Raw genomic sequence first — 25,340 nt, 5'->3', positions numbered from 1 at the left:
GACTTGAACCTCCTTTTAGCTTTAATTAAGTCTTTTTAACCATTCTTGTCTTATCCATAGTAAACAAATTTCTTATCCACTCATATTTAGAAATCTATAACTCTTTAAAATGAGAAATGCTTCTATAAACTGGAGTGTTTTCAGTAAGTCTTTACTTTTTTTCATTGGATCCAAAAGGAAGGTGACTGTATTCAAAATAGGTCCCAAACACTTAGTAGGTATGTAAAATGGAACAAACACTTCACAGAGTGGTTGTGAGCATAAAATGAAATAAAATGTATAAAGCACTTTGCAAACTTTAAGGCACTATTGAAATGCTATGTTTTGTTTGCAAAACAGGTCATTTTAAAAATTATATATCAAAAATATTTTGTAAATTTATTGTCTATAGCTCCAATTTTTTCATAAGTGCAGTCATTTTATCTTTCTGGATCAGTATATGATTTTTGTAATCCTTACAGCATTGTATTTAGATGTCTCAGTTTTCAAAAATATCTAGTACAAAAAATATACTACAGTTATTCCTTCCACATTATGGGGAATAGGGGCACAGTGCCCTCACAATCTAGAAAATCTCATAAAAAAATTTTGGCCCTCCCTTCATACCAAAGAAGTCTGAATTTTTTCTTTTTCTTTTAAGGGGTGTTGAGTTACTAAACTTTTCAATAGATCTTTATATTTCTAGTCTTAATGTGTCATCTGCTGACTTTCGTATTCTTTTCACAAACTTTAACTTTTTGCTTACTTTAACTTTAAAAAAAGAGATTATATATGAGATTCAAAAAATAAAATACATTGATATTATATATAACTACATATATTTTAAGCATTTCTGAGCTTCTAAATTTTTTTCTGTGTCATATGCTGGCCATTGTAAGTCATCTGTGACTTCCGCAAAACTTGTAAAAAAACTCCCAAACTGTGATGGGGAAAAGTTGCAATATGGGAAGGATAATTGTAATTTCAAGAAGAAATTTTTATTATAAAGTGAATTTTTTTCATAAGTGAAGAAAATGGCAAATTCTTTCAGTTCAAACACCTTTTGAAGTACTTTGGCATGAGAAAGCCCCCATTTTGAGCAATAATATAGAAGCACTTTATTCCCCAATCCCAATATTGCCACCTCATTTTGCAAATAGTGTTTCTCATGATGAAAAGGGTTTTTTTATAAAGCCAGTTACTCTTACAATAACTTGGAAAATGTTTATTCTTGTTTTTTTTTTTTTTCTTTTTTGAAACAGTCGGGGTTAAGTGACTTGTCCAGGGTTATACAGGTAGTAATTCTCGAAGGTCACATTTGAACTCAGGTCTTCCTGACTCCAGAGCCAATACTTTACCTCCTGTGCCACCTAACTTATGCCCTTTCATTATATTTTTTTTAATACAAGTGATTGTGAATCATGCAAATTATTCAGATTGCACAAAAAGCTACATCTATACCACACTGAGCTCTTATCACTAGAATCTAATTCTGTCACTTTCTTTTTTGGGAGGGGGATTGTGAGGCAATTGGGGTTAAGTGACTTGCACAGGGTTACACAGCTAGTACATGTTAAGTGTCTGAGTTTGCATTTGAACTCAGGTCCTCCTGACTTCATTGCTCTAATCACTGTACCATCTAGCTGCCCCTGTCACTTTCATTTAAAAATATTTTCAATTATAATGAAATCTTCTCTTAATGTTGCATTGAAAAATAAATCACACTTACATGAAATTTGGTCATTGTACCAGCCTAATGGAAATGTTTTGTGAAGGTTCAAATAATATGGTCAGTTTACACACTAATAAGGATCTAGCTATGTGGATGTCCAGGAATATAGACATTCAAGAATTCAGCCAGTAATCCAGGTAGGAAAAACCAAGATAAACACTGTCCAGATTGTGATATTCACTTGATCTATATATGTATGTTGTCCAGACATTAAAAATAGACACAGTGTGACCTGAATTAACAGTTGAAAAGTTAGAAAAAAAAACTGAATGGATTTGGGAAATGGCACACTTTTCAACAGGCTTCTCCTTGAAATATAATCTATTTCACATCAATATTCTTATAGTAATGTTATATGTCTGGAAATCATGGCAAACAACAGTTTCCAAGAAAAAAATTGAAGACAAGCTGAAGGACAAATGAAATGATTGGCATAAATTAACTATGCCATATTTTAATGCATAAGAGAAATATATGATGGGCATAAGGAAATAGATCGGTCCTATAGAAAGAGTAAGGGACAATACATGGTCTGAAAGAGCTTTGCATCGGTACCCACATAATGTTCAGCTGCAGAGGGTGTTTCCCTATGCAGGACTTTTGGAAGGATATGGACCAAAGCTCCACAGGAGGAGAAAATATGTTTTGGTTACAAACTACACCTTTGAAGAGGATACCCATACCAATGATCACAGATCCATTGAGGAATTCAGACTATAGGTATCTTGAAAGCAAAGTCTGCATCTTATTTTTTTTATTTCAGCTATATAATAATTTTATGGCATGGATGGAATAGTAGAATAATGAACATTTCTTCATTATTATTATACACAAAATATTTTATAGAACTTTGCCTCAAATTTTACTGGAAAGATTGAGACCACCATGTCACAAGCTCTCTCTCCTCTTTAAGCCATTCATCTCAACAATATCCTATTTTCTCCTTAGTGAGTTAATATATGTTTTCTGTACATCCATTTGCAAACATAAAGCACTATATTAATGCCAGCTATTATTAATTACGCCAGTCTCAAGTAAAAGATAGTTTTTCTACTACAAGTGCTCCTATTTGGGCTCTTGATCCTCTTATTGTTTTAGAGACTTTACCTCTTTATACCTCTTCTCTCTTAATTTTCAGTTTCTGTCCATCAATTTTTTCTTTTATTTATTGTTGAATCATTTTTTTAGTCATGTCTAACTCTTTATAACTCCATTTGAGATTTTCTTGACAATGGGGCTAAAGTGGTTTGCCATTTCTCTAGTTCATTTTACAAATGAAGAAACTGAGGCAAAGAGTTAAGTGGCTTGCCCAGGGTCACACAGCAAGTAAACATCTGAGGCCATATTTGAACTCAAGTTTTCCTGACTTCAGGCATGGCGCTCTATTCTGCCCCACTTAGCATAGGGAAAAGTGAAACTAGGGCAAACCCTTCTCATGAAAGGAAATTAAGTTAGAAATTGTGACCTGTTGCACAAAATTTTCTAGCCAGCTTTTGTAGATGTGATTTTATTATCTTACTTATTTCCTGCTTTATGTTTTATTCTTCAAAACACTGTCCTTGGCTTTCCTCTGGAATAGTTGAAATACAAGTTTCATTGTGGGGAAGCAGCTCTAGTTTGTCTTCCAGGACAACGCTCTGGAAAAGAAAAAAGACTAAGAAAAGGGCGAGGTCAAACTTTGCAGAAGAGGGATTATTGGTCATTCATTCAGTCATGTCTTACTCTGTGACCCCATTTAGGATTTTCTTCACAAAGATACTGCAGTGGTTTGCCATTTCCTTCTCCAGCTCATTTTACAGATGAGGAAACTGAGGCAGAATGGGTTAAATGACTTGCCTAGGGTCAGACAGCTAGGAAATGTAGGAGACTAGATTTGAATTCAGGTTTGGCACTGAGCCACCTAGCTTCCCAAAAGAGGGGAACATAATGTAAAAGCAGGTGTTTAAGGGTTTAAGATGGGTTAGTCTAACCAGAAAGGAAGGAAGGAAACTAGTGTTTATTAAGCAAATTTGAACCTCACAACAGCTTTGACAGTAGGTACTGTTACGATCCCCATTTGACAGATGTGGAAATTGAAGCAGGCAAAGGTTCAATACTTAGCACGGGGTCACAGAGCTAGAAAATGTCTTATACCTGATTTGAACTCAACTCTGCTTCTAGCCCATTGTTCTATCCAGTGCATTTCCCAGCTATCTCTCATGAGCCCATGAGGCTTTCTGCAGGTGCCTAGAAATAACCTCAGGTCTTTTCTAAGCTTTCCAAAGTTCAGTGCCAGTGGGGCCCACATGCCAGGAGAGATTGAGTTGCAGTGATTATAATTTTTGAGTCTCGCTTTTGATTTGGTCCATTCAAGTGCTAGGGTCAGTGGGAGTTGAAGCCCATCATCCAGCATTGTATATGAGAGGTCTTGAGCTAGAAGAAGATCAGAATGGTTCTGGATAAGCTAGGGGCAGTCAGGAGAAAACAGTTCATGGGAATTGTGCCAGGTGGAGGGAGCCTTTGTGACTATTAACTCTGTTTCCAAATGCTGAGTCTTCTGATGGCCCTCTACTTTTAGTCTGTCTATGCTTACCTATCAGGTTGGCAGCGAACATACAAATTCATTATCTATCTCAGGCTCTCAGGTCCAGCACTCCAGCATTGTCTTTAACACAGGAGGGAAGGAAAGTGAGAGACAAGGAGAGACCTTGTTCCCTGCTGCAGGTCCATCACTAATTCCCCTGTGCCTCTTTTCTCCACAGAGTGGGAATAGCTTCCATGTTTTTGACCAAGGCCAGTTTGCCAAGGAGGTGCTGCCAAAGTACTTCAAGCACAACAACATGGCCAGCTTTGTTCGGCAACTCAATATGTGTGAGTAATACTGGGTGTGGGTAAGGCCAGACCCCAGTACTCGTGGGGGCATGAAGATGAGACATCAGACCTGTTCCATTCTCCATGGGAGAGAGAAGGGGCTGGGGAGCTGGGGGGCAGTGAGGCTCTAAGCTCCACAGATGTGCCATCTTCTTGGGGAAGAGGTAGTGGAGGGAAGAGCCTGGTGAAGCACAAGGAGACCAGACAAGAGAGCCCAGGTACTTCTTTTAGTCATTTTTTTAGTCTTCTGGTTCTGGCCCCATTTCCCCCATGGGGTGCTGAATGACTTCTGGGCTTTTCTGTCAAAGAAAAGATTGACCTGGGTGATTTCTCAGGTGACATCCAGTGTTAAAGTGATTCTGAAAGCAATCTCTAAGATGAAGTACTGGTCCTCCAGCACTTGATTTCAGGGTCCTGTAGTTTTGCTGATGTAGGTAACTCAGCAATGTATAGACCCTCCCTGCAGGACCAGCACAGCTCTCCTGTCAAAGGCCTCTTCTAGATTACCAAATGTTCTTGTCAGATAAATGGCCAGCCTCCTTCTTCAAGCACACATCTCCTTAAAGATAAACCACTAAAAGCCCATCAGCTGGAGAATGACTGAATAAGTTGTGGTATATGAATGTTATGGAATATTATTGTTCTGTAAGAAATGACCAGCAGGATGAATGCAGAGAGGCTTGGAGAGACTTACATGAACTGATGCCGAGTGAAATGAGCAGGACCAGGAGATCATTATACATGGCAACAAGACTAGACAATGATCAATTCTGATGGACATAACTCTCTTCAACAATAAGAAGGTTCAAACCATTTCCACTTGTTCAGTGATGAAGAGAGCCATCAACATCCAGGGAGAGGCCTGGGGGAAATGAGTGTGGACCACAACATAGCATTCTCTCTGTTGTTGTTTGCTTGCATTTTGTTTTCTTTCTCAGTTTTTCTTTTTGATCTGATTTTTCTTGTGCAGCATGATATTTGTGGAAATATGGATAGAAAAACTGTACATGTTTAACATAGGTTACCTGTAGTCTAGGGAAGGGAGGGGAAAAAATTGCAACACAAAGTTTTACAAGGGTAAATGTTGAAAATTACTCATGTATATATTTTGAACATAAAAATCTTTAATTAAAAAAAAAAGATAGACTTCTAAGCTGTGTGTCATAGGCTAGATAGTAAGCATTTTTTATTCATTTAGTTTTTCCTAAATTGATTGTTAGGCCAGTCTCTTTAAGATTGGGATAGCTTTCATTGAGGAAATCCCAGTATGTTTTCTTTAGGACTTGATATAGTCAGCACATTATCATCCAGAAGCTGGACCATTTAGAGGTGGCCCATCTTTTTTATTAGGTGGGGAGGAAGGGGGAATATCTCTTCCATTTGGACTTTTATTTAAAAAATTATCCTCAGTGATTTTATCAGACACTTTGGAAAGAATATATCTCCCTATTTCATACCTTCATTGACATTGATAATAAGAGAAACTTTTTTTTTCTAATAATTTTATGTGCTCTTAACATACACATAAGAAACTCGTTGTTGAAGTGTAATCTTTAAGGCCATGTTTGGATCTCACCATGCCAAAAGCATTGGTGGGGTTTTTTAGTTTTTATATGTTCCCTGCATCTTTTTATTGGTGACATCTCATTTGCCTTTTGGGATATTAAAATCATCTCTGATTTATTTTATTATCTTTTTGTTTATCCTCTCTAAGATTTCTTATAAATGTATCCCTCAACTCCAGATGAAACAGGCTACTCTCCTCCTGATAAAGAAATAAAGCTTCAATTTATAGATATATGTATGGATATAGATACACACACACATATTTAGGGACATGGTCAGTGTGGGAATTTGTTTTGTTTGAGTATACATATTTGTAACAGGTTTTGTTTTTCTTGTCATCTCAGTGAGGAAGGAGAATGGGGGGTGAAGGGAGGTGGATAAAGAAGGTCTGAAAATAAAATTTTAATTTAATAATTTAGGCTTCCAAGTTTATATGGCATCCAGCATAGATTTCTTTGGTATATACCTGCCACTTCCTGACTTTTAGTTCTTTCTTTCCTTCCTTCCTTCTCTTTTTTGGGGGGAAAGTGGAGCAAAGTGGGGCATAGGGAGTGATACGATAAGGGGAAACTGGATTGTCTCTATTTTTTTTCAGCCTGGAATTGTGGTAACCACTCAGGGGCCACATCCCAATAGTAATGAATTTAAAAGCTAGAACCTACTCCTTGTTTTCTCAAGTAGGCCAATTCCTATATCCTTAGGTAGCCTGGTGACCTTCAGCCCTTGAGGCCTCAGGGTCAGACTTAATACTGACACCTGTTTGGCTTTAGGTCTGCTGTAACTCAGAATTCCCAAATTCAAGCAATTCACCAGCCTTAGCCTCCACAGCCAAAAGGCCTATCTAGGCTTTGCCTTTCTAAAAGCAGTTTTGATTCATAACACTAAAGATGTGGCATTAGGATCCAAATAAGATAGTTCTGTCAATAATTATGAAAATAGATCAATATAAAAATTTTAACATTCATTTCATTCTGTTGTTCTTCTGCCAGTTTTACTTATTAATGTTCTTTGACAATATGATTCATTTGGTTTTCAAGCCAAGTTTTCTGTAAACTTATTTTTATTTTCACCATTTTATAAAGAAGATAGTGCTTGTAGTCTTCTACCATCCTCCTCCATCATAGTTTCCTTGTAAGTTTGTATTCTGAATTGCGTGTTGCCCTTGAGTGGCATCTCTATGCTTGACCATGAGATCAAGCAATGTTTCAGGCTGTTTGTGGTCACCTCCTTGTGGAAGATGTTTTACTTTAGTTAAACTGTAATAAGAAAAAAAAAATGACAATACTCAAGGTCAGCAGCTTTGCCTTCCATTTCTCTCTATATGGTTTCAAAGCTTATTTGAATAAATCAAGTCAGGGCTTTCACTGCCATCTTCTCATCTTTGGCCTTTTAATTTATTGATATTGACTTTTAGTATATCTCATCTGTATTGTGACTGTTAGAGAGTTTATTATGATTTACTCCTACATCAGTAACCAGTATTTGCTGTTTAAGTTAGAGACAGTTTTACTTTTTTGCAGTGTCCAGTAGCTTCTGATTTCAATTTGAAATAAATAGTTGTAATATGTAGGCATGAAATTGCAAGTAATGTACAAATCTTTGGCCATTTTTGTTTCTCAAACCTGAACTGTTTTCCAACACATCTTTTATTACTCCTTTCTTTACTCAACATGAAGGATCAGTTGATCAATATTTCCTATTAAAGAGTGCTAGAAGTGACTACACGAAAGAGACATGAGGCTAAAGGTTTTTTTTTTTTAATTTAATTTAATTTTATAATAACTTTTTATTGACAGAACCCATGCCAGGGTAATTTTTTTTACAACATTATCACTTGCACTCGCTTCTGTTCCAATTTTTCCCCTCCCTCCCTCCACCTCCTCTCCTAGATGGCAAGCAGTCCTATATATGTTAAATATGTTGCAGTATATCCTAGATACAATATATGTTTGCAGAACCGAACAGTTTTCTTGTTGCACAGGGAGAATTGGATTCAGAAGGTAAAAATAACCTGGGAAGAAAAACAAAAATGCAAACAGTTTACATTCATTTCCCAATGTTCTTTCTTTGGATGTAGCTGCTTCTGTCCATCATTTATCAATTGAAACTGAGTTAGGTCTCTTTGTCAAAGACATCCACTTCCATCAGAATACATCCTCATACAGTATCGTTGTTGAAGTGTATAATGATCTCCTGGTTCTGCTCATCTCACTTAGCATCAATTCCATGTAAGTCTCTCCAAGCCTCTCTGTATTCTGGTCATTTCTTACAGAACAATAATATTCCATAACATTCATATACCACAATTTACCCAGCCATTCTCCAATTGATGGGCATCCATTCAATTTCCAGCTTCTAGCCACTACAAACAGGGCTGCCACAAACATTTTGGAACACATACAGGTCCCTTTCCCTTCTTTAGTATCTCTTTGGGATATAAGCCCAGTAGTAGCACTGCTGGATCAAAGGGTGTGCACAGTTTGATAACTTTTTGAGCATAATTCCAGATTGCTCTCTAGAATGGTTGGATTCGTTCACAACTCCACCAACCATGCATCAGTGTCCCTGTTTTCCCGCATCCCCTCCAACATTCATCATTATTTTTTCCTGTCATCTTAGTCAATCTGACAGATGTGTAGTGGTATCTCAGAGTTGTCCTAATTTGCATTTCTCTGATCAATAATGATTTGGAACACTCTTTCATATGAGTGGAAATAGTTTCAATTTCATCATCTGAAAATTGTCTGTTCATATCCTTTGACCATTTATCAATTGGAGAATGGCTTGATTTCTTATAAATTTGAGTCAGTTCTCTATATATTTTGGAAATGAGGCCTTTATCAGAACCTTTAACTGTGAAGATGTTTTCCTAGTTTGTTGTTTCCCTTCTAATCTTGTTTGCATTAGTTTTATTTGTACAAAGGCTTTTTAATTTGATATAATCAAAATTTTCTATTTTGTGATCAGTAATGGTCTCTAGTTCATCTTTGGTCACAAATTCCTTCCTCCTACACAAGTCTGAGAGGTAAACTATCCTATGTTCCTCTAATTTATTTATAATCTCGTTCTTTATGCCTAGATCACGGACCCATTTTGATCTTATCTTGGTATACAGTGTTAAGTGTGGATCCATGACTGATTTCTGCCATACTAATTTCCAGTTATCCCAGCAGTTTTTATCAAATAATGAATTCTTATCCCAAAAGTTAGGGTCCTAAAGGTATTTTTTAAAAGAATATTCAGGATCAACAAGAAATCAACAATCCTGTGATCCCATTCTCACCAGTCTCTGAAGTGACAGTTCAGTTTGTCACAGCTGGCCCAACCTAGATCAGTCATTTTCACTTCTGGATTATACTTCAGGCTCACTTATCCAAACAAAAAAACATCAAGCAGGGCATCACCTCATCACTAAGCCAGTGGTGCCTTCCATGCCGTTCCATGGTGATAAAGGCAAAGAACTGGAAGGAAAACACCACCATCATGGTTTGGGACTTTTTGTCTTATGTGGTGATGTTCATCCCAATTTAGCATTGAATTCATTTAAGAAGTAGGTGGCGTCAGGGGACTGAAGCCCCTGACTTGGACTGAAGCACAAGCCCAGTAGATGTACTGATATTCTCTTTAGTGGGAAAAGGAGGTACAGTACATGAGGAATGATACATACCTGCCATATAAGTGGGTTCAGTCTGCAGGCCTGTAATTCAGCTGTCTTCTTCCTCAAATCTGACTTCACATTGAAGTCACCAAATAAAAGCCAAGGTTGACTTGGAAAGAGATTGTCAGCTTCTTCTCTGTGATTTGTAAACATGTTGGCTTAAGCTGCAAGTATATTTGTCATTATCTTTTTGCTCAAACTCATCATGAGGACTACTAGATATGATGAAAGTGTCCCATGATATATTTGCCTTTGGGTATGAAATGCAAGTAACTCCTTTACTCCCTTTAGTTACTTTGAACTAACCTTCCATTTGGCTGTAACTTCTTTTTTTGTTGTTTTTTATTGATTACTAATGACATCTTTCAATCCCATTTGGTGGAATTGACGTCCTTTCTGAATGTCAATTCTGTAGTCAAAGACTCCAATGAGTACTTGACAGTTATATTTGTAAAATCTGTAAACCAGAGGTGAAAAGCACCTTCTGCTTACTTTTCTACCACCATCACTACAGAGTGGGGATAGAATAGACCTGGGGACCAGTTCTTATCTATGTTTCATGTGTGCCATGGTCAAAGAATTTATCATTTAGCCTCCAACCTACTAACTATTTTAGGTTAGTTAATCCTGGAACATCAGTTTATTTCCAGGGCCTTACATAAGCTAACCCTTTGCTGAATGATAGTACCTACTAGAATTTAATGCTTTGCTTGCATAGTTTTCAAAAACACCTTCACAGCAAGATGAGGGCATTTGTAGAACATAAGTGTTAATACAACAAACCTTTCTTAAGTTCTTTCTAAGAATCAAGTTGTGCTGTGTACTGGGAACAAAAAGTATATTTAAGATTCTGCCCTAAATGAAGCAATACAGATTATATTTTTTCATAGGCAGTAGGTATCGACAAGGACTAGAGTAGTCGAAGTAAATTTCAGGGAGAAATCCTGATCCCTGAAGGATGAATAAGATTTGGATAGAGGGAAAAGACTGGAAGGATTTTCTAACTAATACTGGGTAGTAGAGTCAGGATATACAAAGATTTTGATGAGCAAAATGTAATTTTGCCAAATTTAATAAAATAAAATTTACTAAAGATAAATGTTAAGACTTACTACTTGACTACACCCAGAGAGAGAACTATGGAAACAGAGTGTGGACCACAACATAGCATTCTTACTCACTCTGTTGTTGTTTACTTGCTTTTTGTTTTCCTTCTCAGTTTTTCTTTTTCTTCCTTCTTTATCTGATTTTTCTTGTGCAGCAAGATAACTGTATAACTGTGCATATATATTGGATTTAACGTGTATTTTAACATACTTAGCATGTATTGGACTACCTGCCAGCTAGAGAGGGAGGGGAAAATTTGGAACAAAAGGTTTTACAAAGGTCAGTGTTGAAAAAATTACTCATGCATATGTTTTGTAAATAGAAAGCTTTAATTTAAGGGAAAAAAAAAAAAAAAAACTTAATACTTGAGTTCCAAAAAATCTATCTCACAAGTACAAGATGGTGTGGGTATAAAGTGTTTTATCTGAAAAAGATGTCAGGATTTTAATGGCCTGAATACACTATGTATTCAGCAGTATAATCCAGAAGCCAAGAAAGCAAAGATAAACTTTGGCTGTTTCGGGAAAGACCAGTACCTGCCTAGGGGTTGATAGCTTCCCCTTGCCCCTTCCCTGAAGGTCAGACTGTTAATGCAATGTTGTGGAGAATGTCAAGAGAGGGCTTTTTAAAAAGTGCCCTAAGTCCTGAGGGGTCTTGCCAGGTCCCTCCTTTCTCCCAGAGATATGGTAGATGTAACATGGAAAAGATTGGGTGGGCTCCCCTGATCTTTGTTTCTCTTCCTTCCTTTTGGCAGATGGTTTTCGGAAGGTTGTCCACATTGAACAAGGGGGCCTGGTAAAGCCGGAGAAAGATGACACAGAATTTCAGCACCCATACTTTATCCGGGGCCAGGAACAGCTCCTAGAGAACATCAAGAGGAAAGTGACTAGTGTGAGTACCCTGACAGCGTGGGCAGCCTGTGGTATGGGCCAGCTTTGCCATAGCTTTTGTGGCTCTCAGTGCAAAGATGCCTGGGACAGCGCTGAGTGCTCAGCTCAAGACAGGTTCTTTTTCTACCTTTTGAGCCTAGGTGACCTCTGTGCGACCCTCCCTCTGAATTACACCCATCTGAAATAGGATTGGGGTCCCCAGGTTGTGGTGCAGAAGTAAGGCCTAGATTCCCTCCCTGCACTTCCTCCCTTTAGCCTCCCTCCACGTATGAAAAAGGACAGGTCAGAATCAGGAGCCCTGGAATGTCATGAGTGGGAGGAAGCTTATTAGAGCATACAATTCTGTACTACTTTGTAGCCAGAGCATTCAGCTCCCACAAGAAATGGAGGCAGTGTCCAGGCTGGCCTAAGGCTAAAGAAAAACCCCAAGGACCCCAATCCCCATTCATTCTCTGTTCCCCATCTTGCTTGAGTCCAGATAAAATGAGTAGCTGCCATTTCAGAATGAGGACCAGATAGTTTAAAGTCAACAGTTCTTTGTACACTCCTTTCCCATTAGCTCAGTGGTCAGACTGCTTCAGCCCCAGGGTCCTTGAAAATAAAATGTCTCTGCGGATAGGAGTATATGTTGCTGTGTGAATGCATGCATAACTAATCTGCTTCAACCCCACCTTCCTCCCTCTGTTGTTAATAAAAGGGTCCCCTCAGGCCAACATAGGTCCTCTGGGAAAAAAAACCATAAAATCTATTTTCTGAACCCTGCTTTCCAATCCTGCTTCAAGCTTGCAGGGCTAATTTCTGACTTGTATAGGTCCTAAAGCAGACCAAGATTGAATGAGGGATTTCTTTGACTCAGTCCATCTTTTTGGGCCCCTAGGTCTCCAGCATAAAGCATGAGGATATAAAGGTCCGACAGGACAATGTCACCAAGCTGTTATCAGATGTTCAGATGATGAAGGGCAAACAGGAGAGCATGGACTCAAAGCTCATGGCCATGAAACAGTAAGTACCTGTGGAAGGGAGGGGAGAGGAACAGAGAGGAATATGTGTGGCACATGGCTTTCCATGCTTGGGAATTATGAGCATGTATGTGGCTGATATTCCTTGGTCGAGGCGGGGGCAGGTTAGTGAGCCATTTGGGATAAGATTAGTTTTATTCTTTTCTCCCTCTTCCCCATCTCCATTCTGAGAGGCCAAACAAAGTGCCTGAGAGAACATGTGCACTGACCTGTCACTGCCTTCCTTATTTTTGGGGAAGGCTTCTCAAATGCATTCAGCACCGCCCTTCTCATCCAGGAACCTAAGGCCAGTCCCTATTTTTTCCTCCTCTGCCCACCTACCTCAGCACCACAGAATTGGGCCTTGGAGTTTATTCTGCCATTATAATTATTGTCTTTCTGGCTGAATCCATTGCGGAATTTTCAGAGACAGCCCTGCTTCAAAAGATGTTTCTTAAAAGAACTTTTTTCCCCTTCAGTCTTTCTAGACTCTGTTGTTCAAAGTACTTTGGTTTTTAGGATTTGGGGAAAGCCTGAAAGAGGCAGAATAGTGTCTTGGCTGTCAAGCTGAGGAGTCAGAGGATCATAGATTTAGAGTTAAACGGGATGTTAAAGATCAGTCAGTCCTATTCCTTCTCACCTCAGGTGTGGGCCAGAGCAAGAGAAACCTCACTGAGCCACTTCTGGTCTCAGTTCTGCTATCCCTGGGGAAAGGATCTGTAAGCTTTTCTCCTTTATCCTCGAACTTGTTCTTAATTTTCAGCATGTAGGGCCAGAGTGAGTGCCTGGATTCACATCCCTGACCATCATCTCTCTATAGTTGTCTTTGAGGCAAGAATCTTCTACATAGAATGACCAAAATAAGATTTTTTTAGGTTCCCTTTTGTGACCTCAGAGATAGCTATTCCTTTGGGAATGAGAGAGTGCCCAGAGAAGCCTGCAGCCTATCAGACCTGGACTTTGAAAAAGGAGTGAGGCACCTACATCTGCTGTTTGAAAGGACACATCAGTAACAGGAATAGCTCCCTTCTTTCCAGAAAAAAAAAATGTTTAGTTTTAGTTGCCAGTTATTTATCATTTCTCTGAAGTATGTGAGTCAGGGTTCTGCAGTGCCCCTAGAGCCTGGAGCCCTTGTATGTAGGGAAAGATTTACTCCTTGGAGCAAGCAACTAGGAACAGCTGTTCCCACCTTAATTCTTCCAACTCAGAAAAGAAAGTACACTCTGCTGCTGTCACTCTTCCTAGGGTGACCTGCAGGCTAGGAGATCTTTACCAAGTTCAGCCTAGAAATATGTTCTCTGCCACTTTGGGGCATGGGCCAAGTGCTTTTATAAGTGATGATAAAGAGTCCTGTGACCTGCTTCAAAATCCTCCATAAGTTTACTCTATATATTTCAAGTTTTATCCCACTATTTTTATCTACATTCTATGCTCCAACCACATGGAAGAAAGTATATTTGGCTCTTTCTTGTCTGTATTTTTTCATTCTGCTTCCTCTGCCTGGGATGCCCTCTTATTTCTACTTTTGAAATATCTCCCCTTTAAGGGTCAGCCCAAATGCTATCTCCTTCAGGAAGTCTTTCATCCCTGCCAATGAGAAATGGTCTCTCTTCCCTCTGACCAACAAAGCATCATGATTGTACTTTATGGTTATTTGTGTATGTGTTTCTCTGCCTCACCTTCCTTGAGTTCCCTAAAGAATGGGGTCTGGACTTGTTCATTTTTATATGAATAGGATATATTTCAGAATAGGATCTTTGTATGTAATAAACAGCAATAAGTCTTTGTAGTTTGAATGAATGACAATGATATTTTTGGAAGATGAGTCTAACGGAGTGCAGGATGGCTCAGAGGGGAAAGAAGAGAACCTAATACCTTCATTGAGTTTTTTGCACTAGGGTTATAGCAATCATTATACAGGCTTTTTTTTTTTTTTTAATTGCGGTTTTTTAAAATTTATTTTCATTTAATTTTTTTTTTCAAAATCCATGTAAAGATAGTTTTCAGCATTCACTTCTGTAAGATTTTGAGTTCCAAATTTTTTCTCTTTTCTCTTTCTTTCCTCCTTCTCCCTAAGACAACAATCATTCTGATTGCAAGTGCAATCATTTTAAACATTTTCATATTAATCATGTTGTGGAAGAAAAATCAGAACAAAAGGAAAAAGCCATGAGGAAAAAAAATAGTACACTTTGATCCACATTAAATTTCCATAGTTTTCCCTCTGGATTTGGATGGCATTTTCTATTCCAAGTCTATTGGAATTATCTTGAATCACTCTACACTCATTTTTTAAACATTTATTGTATGCCAGGTACTGTTCTGGGAATACAATGGAAGGCCAAAAATTAGTTTCTGTTCTCAACAAATTCACATTCTAATGGGGGAGATATCATTTTATTTATTTTTTTTTTATTATAATAACTTTTTATTGACAGAACCCATGCCAGGGTAATTTTTTACAACATTATTCCTTGCACTCACTTCTGTTCCAATTTTTCTCCTCTCTCCCTTCCCCCCCTCCCCTAGATGGCAAGCAGTCCTATATATGTTAAATATGTCGCAGTATTTCCTAGATACAATATATGTTTGCAGAACCGAACAGTTCTCTTGTTGCACAGGGAGAATTGGATTCAGAAGGTAGAAATAACCCGGGAAGAAAAACAAAAATGCAAACAGTTTACCTTCATTTTCTAGTGTTCTTTCTTTGGGTGTAACTGCTTCTGTCCATCTTTGATCAATTGAAATTGAGTTAGGTCTCTTTGTCAAAGAAGTCTACTTCCATCAGAATTCATCTTCATACAGTATCGTTGTTGAAGTGTATAATGATCTCCTGGTTCTGCTCATTTCACTTAGCATCAGTCCATGTAGGTCTCTCCAAGCCTCTCTGTATTCATCCTGCTGGTCATTCCTTACAGAACAATAATATTCCATAACATTCATATACCACAATTTATTCAGCCATTCTCCAATTGATGGGCATCCATTCAATTTCCAGTTTCTAGCCACTACATACAGGGCTGCCACTAACATTTTGGCACATACAGGTCCCTTTCCCTTCTTTAGTATTTCTTTGGGATATAAGCCCAATAGAAACATTGCTGGATCAAAGGGTATGCACAGTTTGATAACTTTTGGGACATAATTCCAGATTGCTCTCCAGAATGGTTGGATTCGTTCACAACTCCACCAACAATGCATCAGTGTCCCAGTTTTCCCACATCCCCCCCAACATTCATCATTATTTTTTCCTGTCATCTTAGGCAATCTGACAGGTGTGTAGTGGTATCTCAGAGTTGTCTTAATTTGCATTTCTCTGATCAATAATGATTTGGAACACTCTTTCATATGAGTGGTAATAGTTTCAATTTCATCATCTGAGAATTGTCTGTTCATATCCTTTGACCATTTATCAATTGGAGAATGGCTTGATTTCTTATAAATTTGAATCAATTCTCTATATATTTTGGAAATGAGGGGGAGATATCATTTTAAACAGCATTGTGCTACAAGTTCTGTACTGTAAATTGGAGGTCTTCGTGAGGACCAGGCACTTTCATTAAAGCCCCAGCAGTGGGGACAGTGAGGAGAGCACTGGAGAGGCCACTGGCTAGTTCTGTGACTTTGGACAGGCTGCAAGGCTACATTTCCTCTCTGTGTAGTTCCTTCCCATTGTGGTCTTCTATGGGTACCGTAAAATAGGCAGTCACAAGGGATAGTAGATAATTAAATGTCTTGTCAAATGGAATTAGAAGTCATTTTATCCATCCCTATTTTACAGAAGAGGAAACTGAGCTCCAGAGAAAGGTGATGACTTGTCCAAGCTTATACAGGTAGTGAGTGGCAGAAGCAGGCCTGTAGCTTAAAGAGCAGTGACCGGGTCTTGTGCTGCCTCTGTTTTCCAAAGAAGTAAGGGCAGACCTGGGATGAGGAGAGGAAAGAGACCAGATGTCTCTGTTGTATCCTGCATGTGAGGCTGAAGCCCAGGCAGTGCATGGTAGTGCTGGCAATAGCTGTGTTTCTCTCCACTGCTCACTCAATGACTTTTGCTTCCTCAGTTCATCTTGGTTTGTATGGACTTAATGTCACTGGAGCAGGATTTTATCTAATACCTTTTGAATCTTAGGGGGCAGACTTATTATTAAGAAAATTAAGAAAATAGAGCCTTTACACCTCTGCCCATATCCCAGGGACATCACTTTTACTGCCTCTTCCCCAGCCCAGGGATAGTCATTTGATGTCACACATGCATTTGGTGTCTCCCAATCTCCTCCACAAACACTCATGAGGTTCAACTGAGACTATAATGCCCTTACTTCCACCCACAAATGTAACCTGTAGTGGGACTTTTTCCCATCCTTATAAAGTTGTTCTTAATCAGGGGCTTCACCTGTTGACTCTAGAACATTCTAAAGAAACAGCTTGTCTCCTTCATGAGCTTTATAGAGCTTACTACAGTCTCTACAGTGGGTTCTTTTAGACTTGTCACTAGCCTAGTCTTAGGGTCAGACTCTCTGACTTTCCTGGCCGTAAAGCTTAAGAAATTGCTGAAAGTGGAAAGAACTTAGGGGTAGATATCATGAAGTTTCTGAATTTCCTCATAAGATAATTATGAAATCCATAAGGAGTTTCATGTCCATATTACATGAAGACATGGAGTAATGGGTTGAATAATCTCTAAAATTCCTTTCCTAGTACTATCCGGCCAAAACAATGGTGTATTAAGACTTAGTGTACCCCATCCTCCCTCCACTCCCAAAATATCCCATTAAAGTCTAGAAATTCACAGGTAGGATAATTAATTAATAATGGTTATTTACAGAAATCTGTTCTGGGTGGAATCAGGAGTAGATAGGATTGTTATTTGACACAACTCCTGTTGTACATAATATGTACACAACCTGAACTCATAGCAGGAGACAATACCAGAACAGCACCTGGGATCTGGCAGGAGGTCTGCTAACAGCTCAGTAGATATGTGTTTGGGGCTTCTCAGGGTCAAAGCGAAGAATAGTGTGAGCTCTGAGATCAGAACTATGTAAGGAAGAGATGGGGGGAAGGGAGGCCAACCTCAATCAAGCCACCAAGAGACTGAGTCAAAACCCCAAAATAACTTACAGACATCAGGATTTAGTTTTAGCTACCACAACCAAGCAAGGCCTACCCACATCATGAAAAAGGAAGAATAATAGCAGTCAGTGTTTACTATAGCACTTTACATGTATTGTCTCATTTGATCCTCAAAAATCTTGTGAGGAAGATTTTTTTTTAAACAGATGAACAAACAGTTTGAAAAAAGTTAATTTGCCTGAGTCATACAGCTAGTAAGTATCTTGAGATTGATCTGTTTTTATTGTCCAAAAGAACAAAAAAAAAAAGATGGGAAAGGGGAATATACGAAGGAAGGAAGGGAAATGGGATGGGACTTACTACCTCCCATATTAAGAGTTCAAGAGCTGAAGAATATGCAAACATGGAATAATAAGAGGGTAAGAGAAATAAATAACCTTGGTTTCATCTGAACAAAAAGCAGAGTTGAGCATGTGCATGTGTATATATGCACATTCACAAAATGTGGTGTGAAAATACGTCAAAGTCACAAGGAAACAGAGACTTGAAGAAGTTAGAAGAAAATTTAAGGGCATAATAAAACTGGTAATGGATTAATCATAACCAAAATAAACTCTAGTGTCATGAAGCGATAATGTGAAAAGATAATAAAGTAGTAGTTAATACATATACTGGTTACTATGAGCCAGGTATTATGCTAAATCCTTTATAATTATTATCTTATTTAATCTTCACAACCACACTGGGAGTAGGTGATTATTAGCTACATTTTACAAATGAGGAAACTGAAGCAGAGAGTGGCTTGCCCAGAGTCACATAGCAAGTGTCAGAGGCAAGTTTTGAACTTGGCTTTTCCTTACTCTCAGTTGAGCTATCTATCATGCTATTTAGCTGCTTTTAAAAGGAAGTAAAAAGTAAAAATCTATGATAGGATGTAGGAGGACAGGAAAAGAAGAGGGGGTAACAGAATGGAAACATGGCTTCAATTATCACTAGAGTTAAACACTTTACTCTTTTACTACCCACTTTGTAAAGAGAGAAGAAAGAGATAGAAAAAATACTAGATGATGGGATAGAGGAAAATACATCATTGAATATGAATAGAATAAACTCACCCATAAAACAAAAGGATTAGCAGAATTGGGGATTAGAAAGCAGAATCTGACAAAATATATATAAGAAATATCTTTAAAACAAAGATTCATATTTTAAAGTACTAGGACAAAAGCTGTTCTGTTTCAGGCAAACTCAAAAAAAAAAAAAAAAGTGGAGAAATCATTTCATAAAGGAACAAAAATAGACATGTTAGAAGGCAACCTTTACCCTATGCTTGAAGGCACCTAGGCAGCAAATCAGTAGCAATGCACACGTACACAAGTAGCAACAAGCACGCACGTGCTATATTGCATCCAAAGGAAAAGATGATCTGAGTCAAGGAAGAAATATACAGCAAAGCAGTGTACCACTTTTAGACCTAGATAAACCTAACAAATTTAAGTATCTTAATAGAATCTTGGAAAAGTTAGAAATTATCTCTGACTATTATTGAGCAAGAACAAAAAGAATTATACATATCCCTCTACTATATAATGCACTTATATAAAAATTGAACATATGTTAGCATATAAATGCCTTATTAACAAATGCAGAAATGGTAAAGACATATTCTTGATTCAAAACAGTGCAATACAAGTAGATTCAGTAACTGGCCTTTAAAGAAAGAATTAAAAATTAATTGGAGTCTAATCCTAAAGAATTGGTGAGTCAAATAACAAATCATGGAAACAATAAAAAATTAATCAAAAAAAATGGAGGTGAAATTTTTTTATACCATACTCCCACAATAAAGGGGTTCTGTATAAAATTCTGAATGTCATTCCATTTTACTTGCTTAAAATATCTATCCTAATTTCCTTCTGTTCTCCTCTGTACTTTTAAAAATGTGCCTCAACTCTTCTGCCTCACCACCACTACCAAACTCTTCCCCTTTAAAAAATAGAAGGGGAGGAATCCCTAGTTATATAGTTCTAATCAGTCAGTAAGCATTTATTAAATACCTGCTGTATGCCATACATTGTGCTTACAGTAGTGCCTATACCATGTATGTATGTATGTATTTATGTACATTAGTGTGTAGTGTTTACACTAGGGATAAAGTTCCCATCCTTCTCCACAATCTAGTAGGGGGTTAAAGGTTTGCATGTAAGAGCAAAAACAAGGTAAAATGCAAAATAAGCTGTTTAGTGATGATGTCAAAGAGAAAGTACTAGCTTTAAGGAGGATCAGGAAACACTTGTAGAAGATGAGAGTTTAACTAAGATTGAAGGAAGCAAGGAGATAGAGAGATGCAGAGGGAGAGAATTCCAGACATGGAAGGAAGGGCAACCAATAAAAATGCCATATGGGAGGGGAGAAAAAGGGAGGCATTTTGTTCAAGAAGCATCAGAACAACCAGATTACTGGACAGACAACATGGATTACTCCATGGAACAAGATGCTCCCAGGTCAGGTTCCCCCTGATGTCCACAACACACTTTTCCAGTTTCCTTTTGTATGTTGTCTTTCTTTTTATATTCTTAGATGTATCCCCAGATTTTAACACAATGCCTGTCCCACAATAGATATTTAGTAAAATGTTCATACAATTGAATTCAATCAGGAAGAAAAGTTCAAGTCTAGGCTCAAGACACTTAGTAGTTATTTGACCCTAGACAAATCAACCTATTTCAGTCTGTGCATTTGTAAAATGGAGATAATTATAGCATCTCTCTCCAAGGTTGTTGTGAGGATCAAATGAGATAATATTTATGAAGCGCTTCACAAACCTTAAAGCTCTGTGTAAACAATAGCTATTTTTATTACATAAGAGGTGAGAGTAAGCAACTTAGGTTGACCTCTAGATTGGAAGCCTAGATGACTAGTAGAATGGTAGTACAATGATGAGGATTGGAGGGAAGTAGAGTCTAGTTATGAAGTAGGTGAGAGAACCATCCAGTCTTTGTATCTTGTCTAATTTGAATGAAATGTTTTTAATTTGGAGCATTCAGATAATGAGGCCCCCTGTACTTGGTGACTTCTCCAGCTGCCTGCCCACTTACTTGAACTGATCTTCACATGGCATAGTATCCAGTGCTCAGCTCTCTCACCATACTGATCACTTTTCCCTGGACATGTTTTAGGAAAGATCGATTCTTCCAAAGGAAGGAGGATGGTGGAGAATGTAGACCCCTTTCCTGGGGTGTTCAGGGGAAAGGGCAGGGCTTTTTAGTTATTTCCCAACCCTTCCATTCCCCCTTCCAAAAAAGGAGGGTGTATGTTGTAGGAACTCCCTTCTTCCTCTTATTTGACTCCATCCCCTCCCTTGCCTTTGTTCCCCACTTGGAGGTTCCCTCTGATCTGGCCACCCGCACTGTGTCAGATTCCTTCCTCCGCTGCTGCTTCTCTCTGTGATCTCCAAGCAGAGGCATGTGCACGCTCACATACACACAAGTACTCCCAGATGCTAATCTTTAGCTGCACGCTGGCAGTTTGACAGCTCTCACTGCTGGGATCCTGGCAGGCCTGTGCAGTCCTGATGAGAGCTTTTTGTTAGGAGGCTGGATAATCAAAGCGAGGCTTTGGCCAGCCCCCAGCTCAGCCTGGGACCAACACTCTTCAGTGGTCCATCAGGAGCTACCAGGAGTTAGGAGACTGGTGAGAAAGAAGGTCCCTTTCCTGTCCTTTCCCAGGACACCACGTCTTTCACGGGTCCTGGGAAGGTGGCTTCGGTTCTCCCCCAAACAGTGCCCTCACTGAGGGGTCTTTTGCTCAGAATCAGAGGGTCCCGTTTCTTGGCAGAATTGGATAGGAGCCATGGTCTCCTTCGAGCTGACCTGAGTCTCTTTTGTCCTGCGGGAACTGCCTCCCCCACTACTGCTGTGCCTTCCCTTTATTCTTTGGTTTTCTTTTTGCCAGGCAGTTGGGGTTAAGTGACTTGCCCAGGGTCACACAGGTGAGAAGTGGGAAGAGGCTGGATTTAAACTCAGGTCCTCCTGACTTCAGGCCTGGGACTGCCCACTGCGCCATCCAGCTAACCCTCCCTTTGTTTTTTACTTCCCTCTGAGTTATATATTTGGGGCCACTAGGAGGCGCCATAGTGCAGGGAGCACTGGCCGGGACTCTGGAGCGGCCTCTTCTTGCCTCTCAATCTGGGCCCCAGACAGGCACTAGCTGGATGACCCCGGGCAAATCGCTGACCCCTGTTAGTTTGCCTCAGTTTTCTCACCTGTAAAATGAGCTGGAGAAGGAAACGGCAAACCATGTCAGTATCTTTTTTTAAAGAGGAGATCAGGGATACGTGACTTCGGGGCCACACAGCTAGATTAGCTCAGATTTGATGTCAGGTCCTCCTGACTCTAGGGCGCCACCCAGCTTCCCCTCTGGTCTCTTTCCCAAAAAAACCCAGAGAAGGTCACAGAGTGTCTTGGACATGCTCGAATACCAGCTCAACAACAGCATCAATAATTCTGTGCTCCTGTCTGGGGCCTGGAGGGAGGGAAGGAACACATGTTGAGAATCTCATGTCTCAGTGGGAAAAGGTGGGGTCTGACCCAGGCCACAAGAGCCATTTATTGAAACCTTCCCCCTGGTCGTCTTTGCTGGGATTCAGAGTATAATACTTATGCAGGCTGACTTTGTCTTATTTTCCCCACTGAAAAGAGTGAGACCCTTCCCCCTCCCCCTTCTCCCCATCTGCTTCAAATCTTGCCAGGCTTGATGCCCAGCTTTATAAGTTTGTGATTTCTAAGTGAGTGTGAGACTAGCAACCCTCCCTAGCCTGCAGATCTGTGCATCGGGGTGGGGGGAGAAGCTGGCAGAAATGAACATCGGGGACCTCCAAAGTATACAGAGCACTCATGTGGGGGCCAACACAGGAATATTAGCCAGATCAGGAAGGGCTGAGATATAGGCAGAGAGCTTGTTTTTTCCCTGTACCAGTGGGAGCAGTTAAATACATCCCCATCACAAAAAGTAGAGCAGAATTATACAAAAGTTTGGTGACCATTATCTGTGCCTGGAACCCAAAATGTATATGAGTGTGACTACTGTCCTTAGTAGCCCATGACATTGAAGATTGATGTTAGTGTTGTTTTGTATTCTTAATCTTGTTTCACTTTGGTCTCCAGAAGAATAGGGACTCTACCTACCCCCACGGTCCCAGCCCTCTGAAGTATACCCAACTGGCACTGACTGCCTCTCCTCCCCCTGACTCCTTCCAATGACCTTTGTGACCCCAGAACTGAGACATGACCCCAGAAAAGTCTCACACATATTTCCCCAAGGTCACTCCTCAGGCTGCAATTCAGCTAAAAACTAAGCATCAAATTGCATCCCTGTGTAACTTCTCAAGAAGCCCTCTCCATCCCACCGTTTTAAGAAGCGGTTTGAAATAGATGATTGTAAGACTCCTAAGGTCAGAAATAATCCTCATTGTCTTTTGCATGGATTTCTGTCTTCTTAGTCTTTTAAAGATTCTATTTCTGGATTGCTAATAGAAGCCAGGAAGCAGACTTAAAAAATAAATAGTAGGGGGGTAATTAGGGATGGGGGAGGAGGTGGTCAATACAGAAAGAGAAATGGCATGCTGCCTGAGCCATCATTAGGCCTCCTAGCATATCACCAGCACAGAGCCCTGCCCTTCAGATAACCTGTCCTGATTGCTACATGATGAAATCTAGGGTTATGTTTAATTAACCCCATTAGTGACAGCTCCAAGGGGACAAAATCATTATCTTGATGTTTCCTTGTCCTTTCTTCCTGATTTTCCAAATCAGGGCACTGAGACCAAGGCTTTCTCCCCTGATTCTAGCCTCTCCCACTGTTGAGCAGGGCACTTGTCCTTCCCTTCCCAAGGAAGATTTGGCTAAATAAATACCCCAGTTATCTAGCTAGTCTGACCAGTGAAAGGAGAGAGAAAGGAGGGGAGTAGCTCGTGCCCCAGACTTGCAGCTGCACTTTGTGGGGCCAGTTTGAGTCCCCAGTCATGCCCAGTCCCCATAAACTCTATGGTGCAGATAAAGTGCCAGAGGGGGCTTCAGTGAGCTTTGATTCAGATCCTGTCTCTACTATTTATGACATTTGTAAACTTGTGCAAGTCACTTAAATTTCAATTTCGTTATCTGAAAAATAAAAAAAATAACACTAAATGATCTGCAACATGCCTACTTCACGCTTCGGTGTTACTGTATAGTGTGATTCTTTGCCTCTGTTAGCCTGAGCCCCGTGAGGGGAGCCAGCTCGTCTCGTGGAGGCTCTTCTCCTTCAGACCCAGGAAAATGCTCAGCACAGCGTTGTTCTGGGCTCCTGCGGGTTCTCAGAGCCTTCTTCCGTTGCTTTTCTTGCAGTGAGAATGAAGCCTTATGGAGAGAGGTGGCCAGTCTTCGGCAGAAGCACGCCCAACAGCAAAAAGTAGTCAACAAGGTGAGAGCTGTGAAAATAGGGGAGAAAGGGTAGATTCCCCCTTGGGTCCCAGAGCTGCTTGCTTTCCACCTCCTAGGCCTAAAGCTAGGGGACACATGCTCGAGGCCGACAGCCTTTTCTCTGTTTGTACAGCTGATCCAGTTCCTAATTTCTCTGGTCCAGTCCAACCGTATCCTGGGGGTGAAGAGGAAGATGTGAGTAGTTTGCGCCATCCCTCAGAGCAGACCTTGGGAAACCCCCCAGCCGCCGCCCTGGCATCCCCTAGCCTGCTCTCCCAAGGGCCAGACCGTCCTCCCCTAACACTTGTTGCCAGTGGTCCCTTGCTGCCTGACGTCTCCTCCTTGTGACTCCCTCCCTTGCAGCCCCCTGATGTTAAATGACAGCAGCTCGGCACATTCCATGCCCAAGTACAGCCGCCAGTACTCCTTGGAGCACGTCCACGGCTCCTCCCCTTACACGGTGAGCACACGGGGCAGGGGACGCCGACAAGCCTGCCTGCTGTGGGCCAGCACTGGGAGAAGTGCGCTCCTCTGGTTCTGTTCCTGGGAGGAAGGAAGTGTGGAGGAGACAGGAGGAGGGAGAGAGGTCAAGAAAGACTCAGGAGGCTGGCCTTGGATAAAGTCGGCATCCTGGGGCCAGGACAGGGAAGGGAGACCTTAGCCCTGGAAGGGAATCCCATTTGGAGATATAGGAACAGAGAAGGAAGAGGAGGAAAGGAGAAGCGAGGGTTGCTGCCCTGACCACCCACCCAACCCTGTTTGGCTGTTCCAGGCTTCTTCCCCAACCTATAGTGGCTCCAACCTATACTCCTCAGACTCGGCAGCCAATAGTGGACCCATCATTTCAGATGTCACAGAGCTGGCCCAGTCCAGCCCCTCGGCCTCCCCCAGTGGCAGCGTGGATGAGAGGTAGGGCCCCAGCACCACACCTTTCCCCGGCCCTGGCGTCCCCCGAGAGCTTAGGGACGCAGAGTCGAGGTCATCACTTAGAGACCCCTGGGCAGGCTGGCCTGTTTTCTCTGGCCTCCCTCC

The 25,340-nt window shown here is 40.3% G+C and overlaps 1 protein-coding gene across 5 annotated transcripts in view; it reads left to right on the top strand.

Annotated features, from left to right (window-relative positions):
• Positions 1–25,340, top strand: part of HSF1 (heat shock transcription factor 1) — a 56,044-nt gene that overhangs the window by 25,930 nt on the left and 4,774 nt on the right. For all 5 annotated transcript variants that reach the window (XM_051971313.1, XM_051971312.1, XM_051971315.1 and 2 more), the window contains exons 2-8: positions 4,453–4,561; positions 11,647–11,783; positions 12,660–12,784; positions 24,234–24,309; positions 24,442–24,503; positions 24,672–24,768; positions 25,081–25,217. In XM_051971313.1, the coding sequence (XP_051827273.1) occupies positions 4,453–4,561; positions 11,647–11,783; positions 12,660–12,784; positions 24,234–24,309; positions 24,442–24,503; positions 24,672–24,768; positions 25,081–25,217 (743 nt within the window). The remainder of the gene's footprint in view (positions 1–4,452; positions 4,562–11,646; positions 11,784–12,659; positions 12,785–24,233; positions 24,310–24,441; positions 24,504–24,671; positions 24,769–25,080; positions 25,218–25,340) is intronic.

This window comes from Antechinus flavipes, chromosome 1 (assembly GCF_016432865.1).
Source record: "Antechinus flavipes isolate AdamAnt ecotype Samford, QLD, Australia chromosome 1, AdamAnt_v2, whole genome shotgun sequence".
Taxonomy (NCBI): domain Eukaryota; kingdom Metazoa; phylum Chordata; class Mammalia; order Dasyuromorphia; family Dasyuridae; genus Antechinus; species Antechinus flavipes.
The sequence above is the reverse complement of the archived record's forward strand: the minus strand, read 5'-3'. Positions and strand labels throughout refer to the sequence as shown.